The sequence below is a fragment of the Rhopalosiphum maidis genome, chromosome 3 (assembly GCF_003676215.2).
Source record: "Rhopalosiphum maidis isolate BTI-1 chromosome 3, ASM367621v3, whole genome shotgun sequence".
NCBI classification, from domain to species: Eukaryota; Metazoa; Arthropoda; class Insecta; order Hemiptera; family Aphididae; genus Rhopalosiphum; species Rhopalosiphum maidis.
Window position 1 is genome coordinate 47,563,527 of NC_040879.1, and position 21,401 is coordinate 47,584,927.

The 21,401-nt window shown below is 25.5% G+C and overlaps 1 protein-coding gene and 1 pseudogene across 2 annotated transcripts; one reads left to right on the forward strand and one right to left on the reverse strand.

Annotated features, from left to right (window-relative positions):
- Positions 1-389: 389 nt before the first annotated feature.
- On the reverse strand, positions 390-10,033 carry LOC113557130 (proton-coupled amino acid transporter-like protein pathetic). 2 transcript variants are annotated; one of them, XM_026962455.1, is made up of 9 exons: positions 9,914-10,033; positions 7,568-7,720; positions 6,675-6,754; positions 5,264-5,365; positions 4,088-4,238; positions 3,222-3,704; positions 2,570-2,748; positions 1,467-1,633; positions 390-811 (listed from the first exon to the last, which is right to left on the reverse strand). In XM_026962455.1, exons 2-9 carry the CDS (start codon positions 7,568-7,570, stop codon positions 516-518), a joined length of 1,461 nt encoding a protein of 486 aa, XP_026818256.1. In that variant the 5' UTR covers positions 7,571-7,720; positions 9,914-10,033; the 3' UTR covers positions 390-515. The 2 variants fall into 2 exon arrangements, with proteins under 2 accessions (XP_026818256.1, XP_026818257.1); XM_026962456.1 differs by lacking the exon at positions 9,914-10,033 and adding an exon at positions 9,608-9,742.
- On the forward strand, positions 8,411-15,753 carry LOC113555649 (annotated as a pseudogene).
- Positions 15,754-21,401: the final 5,648 nt, after the last annotated feature.

Below are 21,401 nucleotides of genomic sequence, written 5' to 3' on the forward strand. Positions count from 1 at the left end.
AAAAACGATTGTACAATAATAAAAATAATTAGCAGTCCTTACTCTGACATCGTGTTTAAAAAAATTAAAATAATATGATATAAACATATATGAATATACATACTTAAACATATTATACCCATAAAAATAATATTTAAATAATCATTTTTTTTACTAAAATAGTTTTTATTTATTTTTAAGCATGATATTAGAATACATTTTTAATAAAAGTATAAAAATATATGACTAATATACTCTACAATTTTATGTCTTTGATCCAGTTCATTTTTCAATTTTTATAATATATAAAAATATTATTTCTTAAAATTAATATTTAGTTAATTATAATTTTTGTAAATAAACCATCAATATAAAAAGTTTATTAAAAATACATCTTAATGATATAATAATGTGGCATATATATTTATTTGCCAAGAATAAAAAATAAAAAAAATAAGCGTTTAAGAATTTATATATAATCATAAGTTCTAAATTTTGTGAGAATTGAGTAGTTGATGATATAACCAAATTTTTAGTCATTGAGCAGTTGAATTAGTCAGTGTGGAGTTGATGGAGGACTTAACAGCTTGGGTGGCATAAGGCTCATACGCAGTAATGATATCAGTAACGCTGCTCGCGGTGCCAAAAATTAGCGCTATTATACCAATCGCGATCAGCACTGTGTTTCGAACAGTCATCCACACAGTTGTGTTTTCCCAGTATGTGGCAAACTCTATAACCACAGGCATAACAATCCCGAGTAGCGAGAAACAGAAGGCACCAATAAGCCCAATGAACGGACCGATTGTTGGTACAGCCACTGCAATTATCACTGTGAAAAGACAATCATGCAGACACTATTATTATTTATTACTATTACTAAAATATTAAATATGACATAAATGTATAATCTATTTAAGAGTACACCTGTATATGTTGTCTATATGTGTACAACAGACAATTTGCATTCAGCAGAAAGAATTTTGTGTTATTGTTGGTTAATATTAGGGTAAATTTAAATGTTATAAAATTTAAAGGTAAGACAGTTCATTTTATTTTAAGCAAATTATGAGAATTTTAAAATTGTAATAACTTACATTGTTATAAATTATAACTCATTTAAAAAATGTATCAAATCTTACAAGCTGAAAGAAATAATATGTGTACCTTTAAATTAGATAAAAGTGAATTTACAATAATAATAGCTAACAATACAAAACACAAATTGTATATGTTGTCCAGATCTCTTAGTTACTTTTTAATTTTATATATTGTTTTGCCACCTCCCTCACTCCGAAATAAAAATATTTTACCATGTTTAATGTTTATAAACTATAATCATTAATTTAAAATTCTCAAAGCAAATATAAAAATAAATATGCATTTATTAAAAAAAAAAATATTTGATAATTTGACAAATGAAAGATGATTCTTGATAGTTGATATTTAACTAGTTTAAATTAAATTTATAGTAGAGCGTAACATACCAGACATAGTTACTAAAACCGTTCTCAAGATGTAATTATGGTAGATTGTGGCTTTTTCAAAGTTTTCTTGAATTTTGGTCCAAGTAATTTCCAAGCAAACAAAAAACTGTAAGCCGTACGTGCAGAACACAGCTAAGCTGATGCATATTTTAGCCACTTGAGCAGCACTGTAACCACATACAAAAATATTAAAATGTTAAAGTTACTACTTGTTTGTCATATAAAAAATGCTCTTAAAATTATTTTTAACATTGAACAAATTTGTTTAGTTAAATAAGTTTTTATTCTTAGGTATTAATTATTCATATTATTTTCAACATCTTCTAGTTCTCCTATCTTCTTATTATTCTGAAAACTATTTCCAAAAATAAATATACAATTTAGATAAATACATTTCTTATATTTTTACCTTGTGGTTCACAATAGCATTGTGTAATTAGGGAAAAAATGCAATTTGCATTTAAATCCATTTTCTACTAATGAGTCATTGTATATATGTATAAATAAAAATTAATTTTAAAATTTATTAGATATAACCATAATATTGCATGGTCGTCAACTCAAAATTTTATCCACAAACATTTTTGTTTCTATTGAAAAAATAGATATTTTTTCATGCAAAAAGTACATATATTTAGATGTCAGATTTTTGCATGAACTAACTTTACACGGACGTTTGCTGCATTAAAAGTACACTTTTCCAAAGTGAAGGGTTATCTTCTGTTTTAATGCCCCACCCCCCAATAATTTTGTATTGAAGATAACCTTACAATTTTATGTACAGTAGAATCTGCTTATTTAAGATACCGCATAAAGGGGACAACCACTTAATAGGGACAGATTGGCATAGTCCAAAACAAATGTATCGGTTTATTAGTTATTCAGTTAATCGGGACAGTTGGATGATGGGGACAAATGTGTCCCAATTAAGCAGATTCTACTGTATAAACTTTAGGATTTGTCAAAATTAAATTAAATTTTTAAAGTGGATGCATTAGAAAGGACTCTACTAAGTCACATTGTTAAAAATATGGTGGTTATGGTACATAGAAAAAAACATAAGATTTATAGGTATAGAGCAAGGTGCTTCATATTATACTTACACATCCTCGGTGGGTAGGTTTAATGTTATACTCGATTCTGTTGCTTCGCCATACTTCAAGTAACCGAAGAAACCAAGCAGAATATATATAATGGTCACGCCACCCATACCAACATTCAACACACCGAAAACTCCTAAAAAATTTCTTGGTGTTTTCATATTGTTCTCTAACGGCATTACCTACAACAAATAATCCATGATAAACGAGCAAAAAATAAGAGAATGTCTAAAGGTATAGTTAGTACAATAAAAATGAAATTTCATTGATTCAAACACCCAAAAAAAAAGCTTCAACGTTCAACGTAGTAAACTAAGTGTGCACTAACTTAATTACTTACAAAATATATTAGATTTTATACTCTCTTTAAGTTTATAGGACTAGAATGAAGTAGTTTGTCAACAAAATATTTTATTAACAAGCTAGTTTCATTTAAATAATGCCCATAATTTAAAAATACTATAATACCTATGATGATAAGTTCAGTACTTCCAATAATAAAATTAAAAATATGGGTCATTATTTAAAAATACAATAAAACGTTAAGAAATATTCAATGAAAAGCACTTCAAATTGTATAGAAAATAAATAATTGATTTTAAACATGTTATTTTATAGACAATTTTAAAGCATTTTTCAACAATGTATAACATACGACTCCAATGGCTTCCATGGCAAACACAGTGATGCAAAAAAATGTAGGGAACGTTTCAAAGGACCCCACAGTTGGCCTTTTTGAAATGCTAGGTATTTCACATAGCATGTAATAGAATGTGATGCTCAGACCAGCAGCCATCAACAGGTTGGCAACCATAGACACAGGCGCCAAATATTTGAGATTGGGCACGTAACTGAGTAATATGAGTGGGATGAGCAGTATCGCAATAAAATACCGGAGGTTCAGTTCGTAACTCATGTGGTATGTGAACAGCTGGTGAAAGTTAGAGGCAATGATCACTGTGTACACGCTGCACGTTCCAAAGTATGTAACAAATAGAAGCCAGAGAATAGACTGTCGAGTTAGCGATGAGAACTTTCGAGACCATTCAGGTCCGTTAGCGAACGCCACTTCAGCTACGTCCGCGTAGCTCATAGACGACACTTTTGTTCTCCTGTAGAGCGTGTGAGCGCATTTAACCTATATAAAGATGAAAGTTTAACAAGTATTACACAATTAATATATATATGAAAATGCTGAAAAATCTAATGTATATTAATATATTTATTTTAAAGTGTGTATGTATGATGCAATGCTGCCAAAAAAATATAATTTTAGAGAAGACTCAGCCCTATAACATATTATAACATATGTGCTCGATAAATGCAAAAATCATAAACGATCAAAAGTATATATTTATTCCGACGAGTTTTTCAGTAATAATTTGATGGTACTTATTTTTATAAATAAAATACCTACAAATATATATTTTTTTTTTTAAAGAAATTTTTTGTAAACTAATAGGTATAATATGTATTATGTATATAACGAGATGAATGTATTTAAAACATGTAACTACTAACCAGTAAATATGAGCAATACGTGCACACAAATGACACAAACATTGTTGCGAATATCCCAGTTATAAGTCCCGAACACTTGAAAGCTAGCGGCATCGCCAGGATGCCAGTTCCTAGAGAAGCTTTGAATAAATGAGTTAGGGTCTCACCGTTGCTGCAAAAATTGAAATAAATAATAGGTATGCAATAATGTTTAATTATTTACACAGGTATAAATACAGATATCTGAAAATAATGACATATTGAATAATGTGTATATTTATGTATACAGCTTAAAGATTACAAAAATCCGAATTATGGCGATGAAAAAAATAATGGTAACATATTTTCAGTAGTAAAAACAAGAACAATTAATTTTACTTTATCAAACATCTTTATGGGAAGTATTATGGATACATTATTATTTTGTACTTAGATAATTTTGTTTTGGTATATCAATCTTGTATTTTTTTTCTTGTGTAAATAATAATAAATATAAATGAAAATTTATAATTATTTCAATTTGAAAAAACAAGTCTTATTTATGCTAGATAGTTATCAGATTGTAAAAATAAAATGTGATCACTATAATACAGATTTTTGTTTATTTGTGTCAGTTGAAAGAATTTTTTTTTCTGAAACCAATTACAAATACATTATAAAATATCCGACAAAACATTTGAAAAACTAATATCAAATTCTATCAAAAATAAAGTAAACACCTGATATCATAGCTGATCATACTATAAGTTTTTAATATAAATTATATTGTCATATGTTGTCAGTTTGTCATTTACCTATATAATATTTCTAATCATAATATAATTATCATTTGGTAAAACGTATCTTATACCTTAATTCTTAAGATATAATACTAAGTAATTAGTACCAATAGTACTTAGTATCTTCAAAGGCAAATAAAAGTATCAAGTATCTTTTAGAAAATATTAAATGTATCTTGTATCTAGAAGTAAAAATGTATGTTTAGATAATTTTCTTTAAGTATCCTATTCAACCCTGCCTCTACCTAATATATAGTTGTTGAATTTATCTATTAGTTACAGACATTGATAAAATTATTAAATCAATAGTAGGTACTTATCACCTATCAATAATAATAATAATATTATTCATTGAATTATGGTAACTTTATTATATTTATTGACATATGATATACAGATAGGTAAGTATTACACTCACGTGGTTGAGTGTTCCAAGTTTCTCTCAAGGAATGGATCAAAGTAATCAATGCCATTGAGATGTGAGACTTCATCCTTCTTAACAATTTTGGTAGGTTTTTGTCTGAAATAAATAAATATACCAAATAGTAATAAAAATAAAAATTGGAAACTGTAATGACTTATGATTTTTTGACCTTTATTATGGTAGGATAGCAACAATATAAGTTGTAGTAAAATATGCTTCAATAATCGATGAATACAAATATAAATAAATTTAAAGCTATAACTTATTGACTTTTAAAATTTAAGTAAAACAATATGATGTGTTTATTTTTATTTTTGAGTTAAATAAAAAAATATAAAGTTAAAATGTTAAATACATTTTATATTTTAAATTGATAAATTGCTAAAATGCTAAAATTAAAATTAAAATTTTTTTTTGTCTAAACAATTAAACGCCATATAAATAATATCCGATTTATATATTTAATTCTCATTACATCTAATAATTTACCAACTATTGAATTATGTTGTTTTCCAACTATATATATAAAAGATAAAATTCACCAATTTGGCTATTTATACACACAAAACTTTAAAAAATAAAAGGTTTGCCAAGTCAGAGATCGACATGTAAACTTTCTTGATTTTCAATTTTTAGAAATTTATTAATTGTATGCAATATGTACGTAGGTATAATGTATTTTATTTATCATTTTCATTTAGTGAAATAGATCTCTGAAACCGGAGAGCAGATTTTGTTGTTTGGGGTCTTGTTAGATTCACTAGGAGAAGTGCAGTGAAGATTTTCAGAACTTATATTTTATAATTAATTTACTACAGAGCTTCAAAAAAAAATTAAAACACATTTTATAGGGAATTTTTTGTTTTTCAGCTCTAAAGCTTTGTAATGAGTTAATGGTTTAAGATAAAGTTCTGAAAATCTTCACAGCACTTCTCCTAGCCAATGTCAATCTAACAAAATCCATTCTCCAGTTTTGGTAATCTACCACGCTAAATGAAAAACTAGCAAAAAATAACTATTTTTTCTAACTGTAAAAAATTAAATTATTTTTTTTTGAAAATTTTTAATCCTTTTTAATCAGCTATCAATCAACTTTTTAGCTATAATAGTTTTGGAGAAAAGTTAAAAAATTGAAATTTCAGGACTGTTCACGCCAACGTTTTTGTGGATTCAAAACGTTATACCGGATCCGGATATCGAATCTCTCATAAATATTTTATGTTAAAATTAGCTTAATTATCCACATATTCATTACAACTGACTTACATTTTTATCATTTTCCTATTTAACAAGAATTCTTGAAATTTTAAAAATTCAGACTATTTCATTTCAATTACCATACTTACTTGAATAAAAATCAAAAAAGTAAAACTTATAAATAAAAAAAATCATTAATATAACTCACATATTTTGCGGTACTTCATTCATCTTAGATTTTTCATCTGAAAGGAACGACTGGAGTTCTGGTTCTGTACCTTGCAAAACCTAAAATACAAGCAACGACAATGGTATTCATTTATTTTTCAAAAAAGTATAAGCTAATAAAATTTTCATTCCAGATATTTAATTTTAAATACCTAGTTTAAAATTAATCCAAATATTTTTAACATTTTAATGGACAAAGAAAATTATATTATAAGTAATACTAATAGAATGTAATAAGAAACTTTGATGAAAATGTTTTAAATTATAACAAAACAACATAAATTATTGTTATACGTTTGAATATTTAACGTTGTCAAAATTTTAATTTTAATTGATCAAAAAAACATTTCATGTATTTAAGTAAATTAATTTTTTTAATTTTCTGTAAGTAATAAACGAGGCAATAAAGCTTATGAAGGATCTTTAATGAAATATTTTAAACTTTATAATATTTTGATTTTTTACTGAAATAACTAGCAAGTTTCTATAATTTTGATAAATGTTAAATTTCAATTGTTATCACGATTATAAAAAAATTGTGACTAAGTATTTTTGAAATTTTTTATTTGGACTATAGGTCCAAATAAATTGTTTACGAGGAACCTTATATACAATTTTCAATCATAATTTTACTTTATCTGCTTTTACCTTAACTTTAAAATCATCCTAAAAATAAACATGCTATCACTAAATAATCAGCACAATAAAATAATAAATATATGTAAGTAATTAGTAAAATAGGAATTGGATTAACTTCAACATTTTTTTTCTTCTAACAGATGGTTTTCTACTATTTAAACAAAAATAACGTAAAAATCTTAACATCTATAATAACAATACATTAAAAAAATAATAAATAATTAAATAACCAACCATGATTGCGATTCAAACGATTTGCTTCTTATTAAGTTGAAATGATTCCCTTGACTATAATTATGTGAAGCAGCTTATAATCAATATTATGCAACTATAGTAAGTGCAACTGTGTACTGTGCAGCGTCTTTGAGGTGATATTCAAGACACAGCCTGTAAAAGAATATGTATGGTTAATTTATACATACTCGAAATAAACCGGTAAATTGCGTGAGACATAGTGAGTACACTATCCAATGAACGTCATCGCTATCGTACTATTACAAATGTCTTATAAAACAGCCTTAAAACATGATCCCTACGCATGAATGTGTGATAATTTAATTTTGTTGTCATTATTCTATAATATATATTATATACATTGTACATAGTATTTTTTTTTTATTATAATAATATAACTAAATATTATCTAACAAATAATAATTAATAACACTAAAAATCACAATCATAAAACCAAAAACTAAATTACATTTTGAAGCCAATGTGAACAATTCAAAGGATAAATCAAGATTATTTAAATGCTGCGATGAGTATGATACATTTTGATAATAAAATAATTGTTTTTGCGTATGGACCTAGAGAGCCGCAACTTAAAATCAAAAAAGCTGTAGGTTGCCGACCCCTCACCTAGTATTAATGCAAAATTATATTAACATTTATCATATAAATTGTGATATTATATATGTGATTAAAACTCTCAATGATCTATTTTTACCAATAGTATAATATAATATAGTAAAACCTGTGTAATGTAGAACCTAATTTTTAAACCAATAATGTACTATTCAACAATGATGATATTAAAACATATAAAAATGCCTTTCTGAAATAAAATGATTAGAAATGTTTACATCGGATCAAAATAATCAAAATGATCTTGTAGAATTAAATCTCAATTTGAAAAATTTACTAGAAAAGAAAATGGTAAGTCATTTAACAAGACAAAAAACATTGGAAGAATTTTGGAAGAGTATGTATGTATAAAATACATGTAATTATTATTTTAGTTTTTTTTTACCTGTATTAAATGGACACCTGTCTAAAATGGAAAAAATATCTGGGGCTAATTGTTTCCATATTACACAGGTTTCATTGTACTAGTAGAACACAAAAAAAATAAGTTAAGTTAAGACTTTGAACAATTAATATAATATTATCAATTTATAAATCAAATATGTTATATTAAACAATACTTTATATCAAATAGAACTTAAGAAATAAAAACAAAATGTACAAAACATAAATATATTACATTTTTTAATCTAAATTACTTAATGGTCTAAAATATAATACATAGGTACTCAGATATTAAAAAAACACAATATATAATTTGTTTACATAAGTTCACAACACTGAAACAACTTTGAATAATTGTTTGATACATAACTGTATGTTACATGCAATAACAATAGATCTTGGTAGAATCACTAGATTCTTTATTGTTATATTGTACCTATGTCAGTATATCAGTACATTGTTTTAAATAAAAATACTTATTTATTTTATAAATAAGTATGTATAAAAATATCAATTTATCAATTATTTTGGTCAGGGCTACATTGGCCCGAGTTACCGAGTAAAATTCAAAATGAGCACTTATAATATGGGCCAGTTATGAGGTTTGATCGTAATTTTTTTAAATATAAAAATTAAAAATGAGTAGGAACATTGGTTGAAAATATTGAATTGAATTATTAAACTGTACAGTAACTATAGTTATAACCAAATGTTAGAAACCCCAGAGCTTGGTAAGCTGATACCATGCCACCCAATTCTGGTTCAGTTCAAAAGTAAAATTCATGATAAAATATTCATGCGCTTATAAAATCAATGAAAATATAAGTATATTAATATAGATGCACATGAAATGCTCATTGCTCACAAATTAGAAACATATATTTTAAAATATCTTATAAACAATACACACAAAGCTTAAAAATTTCAAATTCAAAGCAGATATTATAAAGGAGAGAATAGATATGTGCATTTTATTGGCAAAGAGAGTATACAAGGGCATATGTAGATTCGGTGTATAGTTACCACAAAGAAATATGAGTGTTCTAAAACACAATCCAAATGGGCAAACATTCAAATGCATCAAAAACCATGATGGTTGTCAACGGTTCGCACCTTAAGACGAAAGATGCAAGTTATAAGTATTCATGTTTAATTCAGTGAAACATCAGACGTGTGCAATTATTGATTATTCTATGAGCAGTATGAGCATTTGAATGCAATTATGTTACTGTACTAGATACTAGACAACACCCGGGGTCAGTGATCTGCGGACATTCACCATCGCCATAAAGTAACGGAATAACGGATAAACAATATTATCATACTTACTGCTTAGTACAGCCCATTGAGTAATTAGTAATTAGTAATTAGTAATAATTAAACTTGTTATTACTCTATGGTACAGCCGCCAGTCAATAGAGACTACACAAATACAGACCGAATGAGCGATAAACGATAGATGCATAAACAGCAAATACAAAATGCGTATAGTGACTATTTGAATTTTTAGCAGTTGCACCACGGTATAGAATATACCTGAGTTATCTTCTAAACTCTGCGTACGAATTCCACAGTGGCACCAACAAATATCGGCTATCACAAAATAATAACTATCATTTTTTTGATAACATTTATTTGAAAATATAAATTAATTATGCAAATTTACAGCAGGAAACAAGTTAGGAGTGAGTTTAGGACTTATGAATTAAGAGCGGGTGAGTACTGAGGAAAACATTAAATGATTGCGTATCATATTTAGTGTTTTTGTATTTTTTGAGGCTGAAGAGAATGTCAGAGCATTATTTGATTTCTCTCTTTGACCCATGTGCAACATAGCAAATTTACGTAACAGAACTACACTTAGTGTTGTTAAATGTAATAATAGAGAAAATGGATCATTATAAGACTTAAAGTTAAGAACATTAAATCTGTTTTTCTTATGTTGTCATTTTTAAAATATTTAAATTTTAAAGCATGATTTGAGCATTTTGAAATTTTGAAATTATAATATTTTACATATCAATAATCTATAAAAATTGAAACATCGTAAGAAGACCAATGTAAGAGCATAGATAGTATTATTAACTCTAAGTTTGATGATTAATTTACTCTCATACTAACAACATTTGGTACTTTTGAATGAAAATTCACTATGTAGTGCATTGATGAAAAATAGTGCGATGATATCCTCTTAGGAGTAAAGACAGAAATATCAAGCTGGTTTTTAATAAATTAATTAATCCATAAACTTTGTCTTAATAATTGTATGTAAAGTGTACAACTAGTTATTTTAAACTTGAATTGTGTCAGTACAAATATATTTCGATAGTAATTTTTAACTATTTTACTATTTTATTAAGAGCAAATTTCATATTCTAGTAAATTGTAAAAGAATTTATGATTGATTAAAAAAATGCTTTTGTTTTTAATATTTATATTAGAATATCATTTTTTGTTTAATATTAGAACGATGATACTAATTTATTATATTTATTTAAAATTTACCGTAATATATGTTTCCAACCAGACATTTTCATGGGGGGAAATATCAAAAATGTATATTTTGATTTAGCACATACCTATTATTATTTAATTTATATTGTAATGAATACAATGTATCACTTGGTATATGATATAGGTACTCAAGTATGACTTAAAAGTGTCATCAAGATAGCATTGTAAATTTTAAAGTATACAAATCAGCATGATTTAGTATTTGTTTAAAATTACAAATAGGTAATATATTAAAAACTTGTATTTTATATTTTTACAGGCTAAAAGAATGTGGTATCCTTAAAGAATTATCTTAAAATTTATGTTTCTAGCGAAAAAAAAAATTAAAAAAAGGTAATTTTTATTATATGTTCAAGATTATTAGCTCCTGTTTTAAGTATGAGTATTTTAGTAAATATCATATACTTTTCAGGTTGTGCTTGACAGATCCATGTCGCTGGCACCCCCCCCCCCATTTTGAATTTGGAGTCCAAACCTGGGGTGATCGTTTGTGCTTCGTTAGTGCTTTATTCTCTCCAAAGTTATTCGCATTTAATGCAGGGGGTGCTGAAGACATGCCAGCACCCCCCATTTCGAATTTTGGGTCCGAACAAACTTTAATCTTTGTGCTTAGTTAGTGCTTTTTATCCTGTCGTTAGTGCTTTATCCCTTCCAAAGTTATTCGCATATTTTTTAAGCATGTATGCTTGTTAACTAAATCATATGAGTAATTCATTTCTATAAAAATTATTTTTTTGTATTATCATATTTATCCGAAAAAAATGTTTCAAGTAATATAAAATTAATACTTTAGTTATAACAATTTAATTTTTTTTAATCATAAGGTTCTGTTAGTGCTTTTATATCACGTAAAAATACAATAAATTTCTTGTGTAGGTTATAAGTTGAATTATCTCTTTCAAAACTAGTATAAGAATATAGAGCATAGTAATTTTTTACATGCTGTTGTGTTTCCTTTAGTTTTGTTATTTTTTCTTTTTTTTTTGTATCAAATGAAATTGTTTTAGCTAAGTATTTTTCATATTTTAACATTTTTAAATCTCTCTTAATTAAAGTTAAAGCATTTATTTTTTCTCGTTGATCATATATTTCTCGATCCTCGTTTTCAAGCATTTGTTGTTTTAGTCTTTTAATTTCATTGTTGATGTGATTAAATAAATCCTGTGAATAATCCATTTCTATATCCATTTTTCTATAAAAATTATATTTTGTATTATCATATATTTTATTCGAAAAAATATAAAAACTTTTTTTTAAATATATTTTACAAATCAATTATTGACTTGAATAAAATTTAGTTTTTTAATAGTTTCACATGTTATTCCACGCCGCTGTAGCCACCGAATTCGGATTCGGGTCGGTTATAAATGTTAACGAATCGTCTAAGTGACACACAAAACGAGTGTAATGTGGAACTATAAAAGTCACTGGAGCTTTGCCATCTGTACGCTAGATTCATTGATTCATACAACCGACCACATCTACAAAAGGTCATTTTCTATGAAAATTTTACGAAAATATGAACTATTAACAAAAACAATACTTGTCTTATTCATATCAATAGTTGACGAGTTATGATTAAAAATTAATGTATAACCAAAAGTATTACATGTTAAATATTAAGAATGGACGGTATATATCAAATCTCCATGTGTCGGTGTAAATGTATATGTCGTAAATGGGTTGGTTGCTAATGGAAATTGCGTATATAAGTCAACTATTGTTAAAATATTTTGAACATTTCATACATCTATCACGAATTAAGATATATATATATATATATATTAATTTGTGACATCTATAGAATTGACAATATGTTTGTAATCCCATAATTGTCAGAAAATGTCTATGTCAACCAACGAGATAAATGTTATTTATGTTGATAATATTGTTATTGTTGAATGCACAAAACATAGAACAATATGACTTTTTGATCTATGATTTATTATAATTTTAATATATACTTATATAATATATAATATAAATATAATTCGAATTATTAAACAAATCTTAGAGATCTCTTTCGCTATACGCAAATGAATATGCCATAAATCGTCATAGTTCGTATGGAATGACACATGAGTACATAGCCTCATCTGGTATAATCATCCTTCTGTTTATACCACGACCTCGTTACTATAATCTTTAAACGCAGGGTGTTTTTACCTATTTAATATATTTTGCATTTAACAATAATAACAGGTTCTTATTTACAGATATGCGGATATCGTATTATAGTATATAAAAGAATACATTTAATAATATAGTTCTGAGAATTGACAATATTTCAAGGCGTGTTTGACAATGTTTTTTTGCGTACGTTTTTAAAGAAATGATAATTATTACTATATGATCAGGATTTATTTTTTTTTAAATCAATAGACTTACGTTAATATGATTATAATAAGAAATACAAGTTTTTTACTACCCATTTAATATATTTAACAATAATAACCTCCGACTCTTCGTGAATATGTGAATATCATACAAAATAGTATACTTTCTATTAACACAATTAGTTATAAGATTTTAAAGAGATGGAAAATTTAGTACTATATAATAAGGAATTCATTTTTTTAAAAACCGCCAGTTTTATTGTGAATACAAGTGGACGAAGAACACCAAAATTTTTTTCAAACATATCTACAGAAACCAAAATGTAAGTACTTATTGTTATTATTTCAATTTTTATTCTATTATATAAAATTATTTATAATAAATCTAAAATTTATCTAAAAAAAATTAAATAATTAGATATAATACCAACTTTTATCATAAAAACGCTATAGTAATGTATCTATTTTGCCTATATTATACGCCAGGTAACATTTTATTTAAAACAAAATAAACGATAGTAATATGATAAAATTCGAATTTTCGTTCTTAAACTGTGATATGAATTTGTTTTTTTTTATTATTATTAAGGATAAAAGAAATATCGATAATATTATAACCAATAAAAGAATATTAAAATGATCTAATAAAAGTTTTTTATTATTTCTATCGGTCTAGTTTATTTAAATATTGTCTATTTATTAAAAAAATAAATTAAACATTTTTTTTCAAAAATAATGGTTTTGAGAAAACATAGTAGTATAATATATTTTTAACAATGTAGTATTTACACTTTTTTAAAAAAATTAAATAAAACAAAATAAAAAATGTAATTATTATTATTTTTAAAATTTTTATAAATTATTCAATAATTATTTATATTCAAATTTTTTTAACCATTTTTATTACTAGTAATACCCCCCCCCAATCTATGCGTAAACAATAAAAAAAAATATAATATATATATACCTATAAATTATAGGATTAACAATGGAATCTCAAATCGAATATGTCAATACACTAATAGTGGAAAGATTAAATCAAAGACTACAAAATGATGAATTTTCAAATAGAAAACAAAAAAGAAAAGATTAGCATAATAAATAAAAAGATTCATCAGGCATATAAATGGAAAGTACCGAACCTAGTTGAAATAATAAATTTAAGAGATAAAAAAAATAACATTTTAAGCGAATACAATTATTTTAATTTTATTGTTTTAAAATGCGATAGACGCTTACGCGAAAATCTATCAAATTTGTACGATCAACTAGACGATCTAAAAAATGGCAATTGCGAATGTTTTTCTAGCTTATTCTAATCGACCGGTTTCAGTTCACTGGTTATTAAATTAACCATATTTAATTTAATTTAATTTTAATGTTATTATTATTATTGTTGTTTAAACTATTATTAATTGTTATTTTATAAATAAATAAATAAATATATCAACATTCTGAATTTATTTTTTACTTTAACAAAAATAAAGAATATTAGATATAAACTAAACCTAAACAAAAAAATCTTTGCTAATGATATGAAACTGTTTTAATATAAATATTTATAAAGATAAAGATAAAAAGTTTTTTGATAAAAGCGGAAATTTAAGTTAATTACGGAATAATGAGTACTATTTGTATCAACAATAATAGAAATATTAAATAATATAATTATGTTTTTATTTTTTTTTTGACAAACCAAATACGCAAGACAAAAAAACAGGAATAAAACCGGGTAGTCAAAAGAGGACCTACGAGAAGAAAACTAATGTAAAAAATCAAAAAAAGTGAGTGATTTACATAACACATTAGGTGAACAAAATTATAATTAAATTATTCTTTTATAGAATGTTTCTTATCGAGAAAAAATTGGGAAAATGATGAAAGATCAGAAAATTGGACTAGAAATTACAAATTCAAAGAGCATTCGACAAGACAACAGTATTTTGATCGTAAAGGCACCTGCTGACGAAAAATCTACTGACTATTGGACGTTGTCACATTATAAAACGAAAAACATTGAGCATGTTGATTCCAAGGACAGGTGATATATTATATTATTTTACTATCGCTTCAAATATAACTAAATACAATACTAGTATACAATAATACTATAGTTATTTATTTTTAAGAAAGATATTATTATAAAATAATTTTTGTATGAATATTTTTTACAGATGGAAACATGCTGAATGTTCGATGAAGCTTGCAATAACCGATTAGGTAAAGGACCAAACAATATCGAGTGAGCTGAACGAATTGGTCCAAACACTTTTCAACCGTTTCATGAAAGATTCGAAGAAAAAAATTACACGAATTTGATATGTATTATAAATAAGCTATATGTTTATAATAGTGATGGTAGAAAATCACTTAATAAATAATAAAACTTTGTTTGCAATATATTATAACGTTTTGTTTTTTTATTTAAATAAAAATAAAATAATACATTTATAGGTTAAAACAAAAAAGTAATATAAAAATTATTATTAACAGTTAATATATAACTATATAAGCAGTATTAATAAGTAATGATATATTTTTGTTGGTAGCGAAATATTTTGAAAAATTCATAATTCATAAATATATATAAATATATTTTTTTGTTATTACAATATTATTAAATTCTGCAAAACCATGTTTGATAAAGAATTAAAATGAAATTGTAATAGCTCGTACATGAATGAAATATAATCACTTTGTATATTGCTATAGCTGAAATCATAATTTTGAATATATTGGTTTGTAAACTCGTTTCGTTGACAAGACAATGCTAACCCGTTTACGTCAGCCTTGATTAAAGCGTAAGCTGTATCGAATGTATTTTGATATGATTCCAACTTTTTCTGTTTTTCAACTATATACAGTCTATACAGTGTTGTAATTGTTTTAAACGATGAAGATTAACATGAGATAATATTATGTAATTATCATTAGAATATATAAAAAACAATAGCTGATTGGTTTACGTTAACAGAGTAGAAAAAGTTGTTTGCAATTTTAACACGTTTACATCGAGTATGTAAATCATTAATAATTGTATTAAAATTGTTTTCACACATTAATGTGCACCACTATTCTAGATCTAGCGTTACAACTTTTTTAGTTAATTTACATTCTAATAATATAATAATTGAAATCTGTTTATTAACTAGAAGTCCAACCGTCACACTTTTCTTGCTAAAAGGACGGATATCGAACACTGATTTTGATACAACGAGTGATGGATTCATATTATATGACGATGAATTCTACCAATGGTGAATACATAGAAATGGATAGTGTAGTAGGTAGGCTTGGATGATGTTAGCTGCCTGCGTGGAATCAAAAAGGGGTTCTACTTATAGTATGGACCTTTGCACTTGGTTGAAAAACTTATGATATTGTTGTTGTATATTGATATGTTTTTTAATAGATTACATGAGTTAAATTTTCGATGAGTCAATTTTTTCGACTATTAGTAATTTAAAAATACTTAAAAACTGTAATATTTGGATGGCAGATGGGACATTTCAGAAAGTTTCAAAATTGTTTTCACGATTACATATCAAACACGTCTATTTTAATTGTTCAACTTAACCATTTGTGTACGTATTAATAACTAGTCTACCAGTCGTACAAAACAATCCTAGGTAGAATTTTAAATGTTTTAAAAAGATTCGAACCATTTGAAATACTCAATTTATTTTTTTTAAATGTTTAAGTACATTTTATCAATATTTTGAAATATTTCATTATTTTTATTTAATATGAAGTCTTCGAATTCTATAACACGAATTATATTGACTATAATGACATGTTAGATTAGGTTTTAAGTACAGCATAACAGTTGTCTTATACTAGCCTATTATTTATAGTTTACACAATAAGTAACAAATTATATTTTATTATTTTGTAATAATATTTATTCATTTACTAAAAAACTTTAATATCGATCGTTATCTCTGCGGCAAAAAATCAAGTTTTTTGTTATCTGGACATAACGATCCGTCTCTTTAGATCTCTTAAAGATCGATTCTGCTAGATTTCATACTTTATAAATAAGAAGATGGCGATAATCCATTGGTGTATTTTCATTTTTATTCAAAAGATATGTTTAGGTAATAGTCTTTATTTTTTATAAACCGACGTATTTAGTGAGTACGTAGTTTAATTTATCGTTTTATTATAACTGCGGATTCACCTAGAACTTCATTTAATTTGCTTGCTGCATTATCTTCTAATGCAAGACTTTCAATTATATTTAGATTTGATGTTTCTAATTTTTATATTATATTAACTAAGAATCAAAAATTGGCAGAAATATATGTTAAATGATTTTTTGGGTCATTATTTTGCATAATATCAGTAGCTTTTGATACAAATAAAAACTGCATAGATATGGAAATATGAAATGTTTACAAAATATATAAATATTGATAAAATATTTAAAAATATGTATTTACATCAGACTCATCGGAGCACCTATGTAAAAAATATGTAAAATAAAAAATTCTCATTTTATTCAAGGTATTATAAAACGTGTTTTTTTTTTAATCAAATTATTAAGAAATTTGCGTCCAATAAAATTATGTCTTTACATAAAAATCTGCTAATCACATTTTATTAGACAAATTATTATTTATTACAATAATTTTCACTATGATAACACTTGTATAACTATCTCGATCGCCTGACATTAACATTATAATAGCCATAAATTAAAAAATGTAACTGTGTCGTTATTTATAGCAATCAAAATACTCCATACCATTCCACAATATATATTATTAATGATTATTACCATTACAGTTATTAATATCATTATTATTATTTAAACGAGATATATTTGTTTAAATACAATTTTATTTCAGAAAATTTCGAAGGTGTGAATGTACGTTTTTTAAATTCATTCCTGTTGTTTTGAAATCTAAGACAATCAAACAATACAATAATCATTTTTGTAATATTATAGTCTACAGATAATTAATAATAAAATGTTTTCTTTTTCTTATTAAAAGTAGCGTTTGGTTATGATATTTTATAGTTACTAAATTTAACAAGAAGTCAAGAAACTAGTTTTTAAAGTTTTTAATATTGTATGATGAAAACTCTCTTAACGGAAATTTCTAAATAACAAACATTTGTATGAGTACAAATAATAGTTATAACTTTTTACATAACTATTGTTCTTTGATTTTGATCATTTTTATTATTATTGTTTGGCTATATTTCATTACAATGTATAGATTTTACACTTTATTAATCTATTATTATAGTTTATATTATTCGCAGTAGATAATGGTCGTCTCATTTGACGTATCCGTTAAAGTATTATAAACAAGCTAAAATAACTGATTTTTTATAGACTTATACTCTATCTTATCGATATAATAATCGTTATCTGATATCGAACATCATTGAATGTCTAAATGTCATTTATAGTATATATATATACTATGTGTGGCAAAATAATGAAGCTGGACGGTGTTATGAATACTGTATTTAAAATTACTAATCTCATTAGAGGTGGCAACCGTAGTTTAAATCATCGTAACTTCATTGAGTTTCTTAAAATGAATATTACAACGGATACTACTTATTAAGAAAATCAAATAGTTGATAAACAATTTCTTTGTTCATTGGCATTTTAACCGATATTTCTCAACATTTAAATAAATTAAATTTACAACTTCAAGGTAAAAAACAAACGATTTCTCAAATTATCGGGTTTTTAGATGGATCGAGACAAAAATTAGTAGTTTTTAAAAATTTAGTTGTTGAAAAAAAATTAATATATTTTCCGTGTTGCGAAATTATGGAAATAGAATTTGTTTAATTTTGACGAATTAACTGTATGATTCGAAGGACGATTTGAAGAAGTTGAACTTATGCGACATCGAATAAATTTGTTTAATAATCCAATGCAGTTGAAATTGAAAAGCAAGATGTTGAACTTCAATTAGAATTATGCAATTTGCAAACAGATCATTATTATTATCTACGAAAGAGATTGACGTAAACTTTTGGAAAAAATTACCTGTTATAAAATATCCATTATACGCAATATTGTCAACAGCTGTTAACACACTCACATGACACATAATGTAAACAACAGTGCTACCGTAAAATTTTACATCATTTTACGTATAAAAATAATAATTTTTCTAGAATGGACAACTGCATCAAGATTTATTTACAAAACCGTAAGAATACTATTTAAATTAAACTGAGGTTGGGTTAAAATATGTTTATTTTTAAGTGTTAATTTTAAATTCATCAACTATTGGAAATGTCCCCATTATTGTCACATACATATTTTCAGGTATTTATAAATGGAATTTATTCCTAACTGTAAAATTTTGTCATATTCAACTTCAAAAGTCGATCATCAATATTATATTTTGTAAATTGAACGATAGGCATATCAGAGGTTCAATTATTGCCATTATATCCTGTCTCAAAAGAGAATATAATCACTTTTTACACAATTTACCGACTGACCGCTCCGGCGGCCGAAGCCAAATCTGCCATATTTTGCTAGCCGACGTTTCCCGAAGAAAACGACGAATATTTACGACTAATATTTCTTATTATTAATATTTCTATATTTGATTTGTGGAACGCCCAATAGTACGGGTCGTAAGATGCGCGGAAACGAACAACCGGTCGACCGACTGATTATTTTCTTTTTAGATAGGGTATATTATATGTATCCATGTGAAATATTCGTCTAACACATTTAAAGCCTATTTAGTGTAACTTTTTACATTGCACCATTCAGTTTTACATAGATTGAAGCTCTTTTTAGGTATCTATATATATATATATTTAATATTTAATAGGTATAACAACTAGATATACAGGGGGGTCCCGGGCCCAACCCCCCCCCATCCAGAACAAAAAAAACATGGATCCATGCACCAATGCGTCATAGAAGTTTTTAATTAAAATACCTAACCAGTATGTGTGGACAGGGTTGTCGATAAACAAATTATAAAAATATTGTCCACAATCCACAAAAATCATAATAGTAGAGCGCCGGTGATCGATGTCGACACGTAGTCGACCGAGCAGAAATTCATTGCGGCGATACGGTAATGGCACAACAACATTTTTTCAGTTATAAATTAATATTGTTTGTATTCATTTTATTTTTTTATTACTAGTTTTAAAGTAAGATGAAACAAATAAGCTTTATCATAATATGATTTTTAAAAATTTTAAAACCCTCCCCAAGAAATTATTGAAAGTACGTCATTGGTGCTCAATATTATATTATACCTATACCAACTAAAATATTATCTATAATAATTAATAATAATTTGAATCTACATTTATAATTCAAATATGTCAGTTTAAGTATTATCAAAGTTGTATTTAAAATATCTTTGATTTTTGTAATTTAAAAATTCATATCATGAATTCATTTTCATATGAATATTGTGACTAATGAATAGGTGTATCAAAATTACCTTCAAATTATAGCGATAAAAGAGTCTAAGCAAAAATGTATTAGTCTTAATATTTGTTCTAAATAATGTATTGTATTCTTATAATTGATTTTTTAATTTATTTTATTGCAGCCAACGAAGTACCATCTAATTATATGTGGTCTTTTACGTATTTAGTATTCAAGAAAAAAATAAAATGGAAGGGGTGAATTTCAACTAAATAATACACTACCATAACTTAATCTTGATTTTAATGTTATTTTTAAAGTAATTAATGAGAAAATATTTAAAAAAAACAATTATTAATAATTAAATAATTAATTATAAAAAGTATATATACCTAATTAGCAGGAATTACCAAATTTATATAGGTTAAAATTAATCTATTTATTTATATATATATTTATTCATTTTATTTATACTTAATATAAATATAAACAAATAAAATACTTAACAAAATAAACGTCAGCTTTTGAATTTGTTTTATTTTTGTTTTCAATCAGCAATCAGCATTTCAGCACATATTGTTGGATTTGT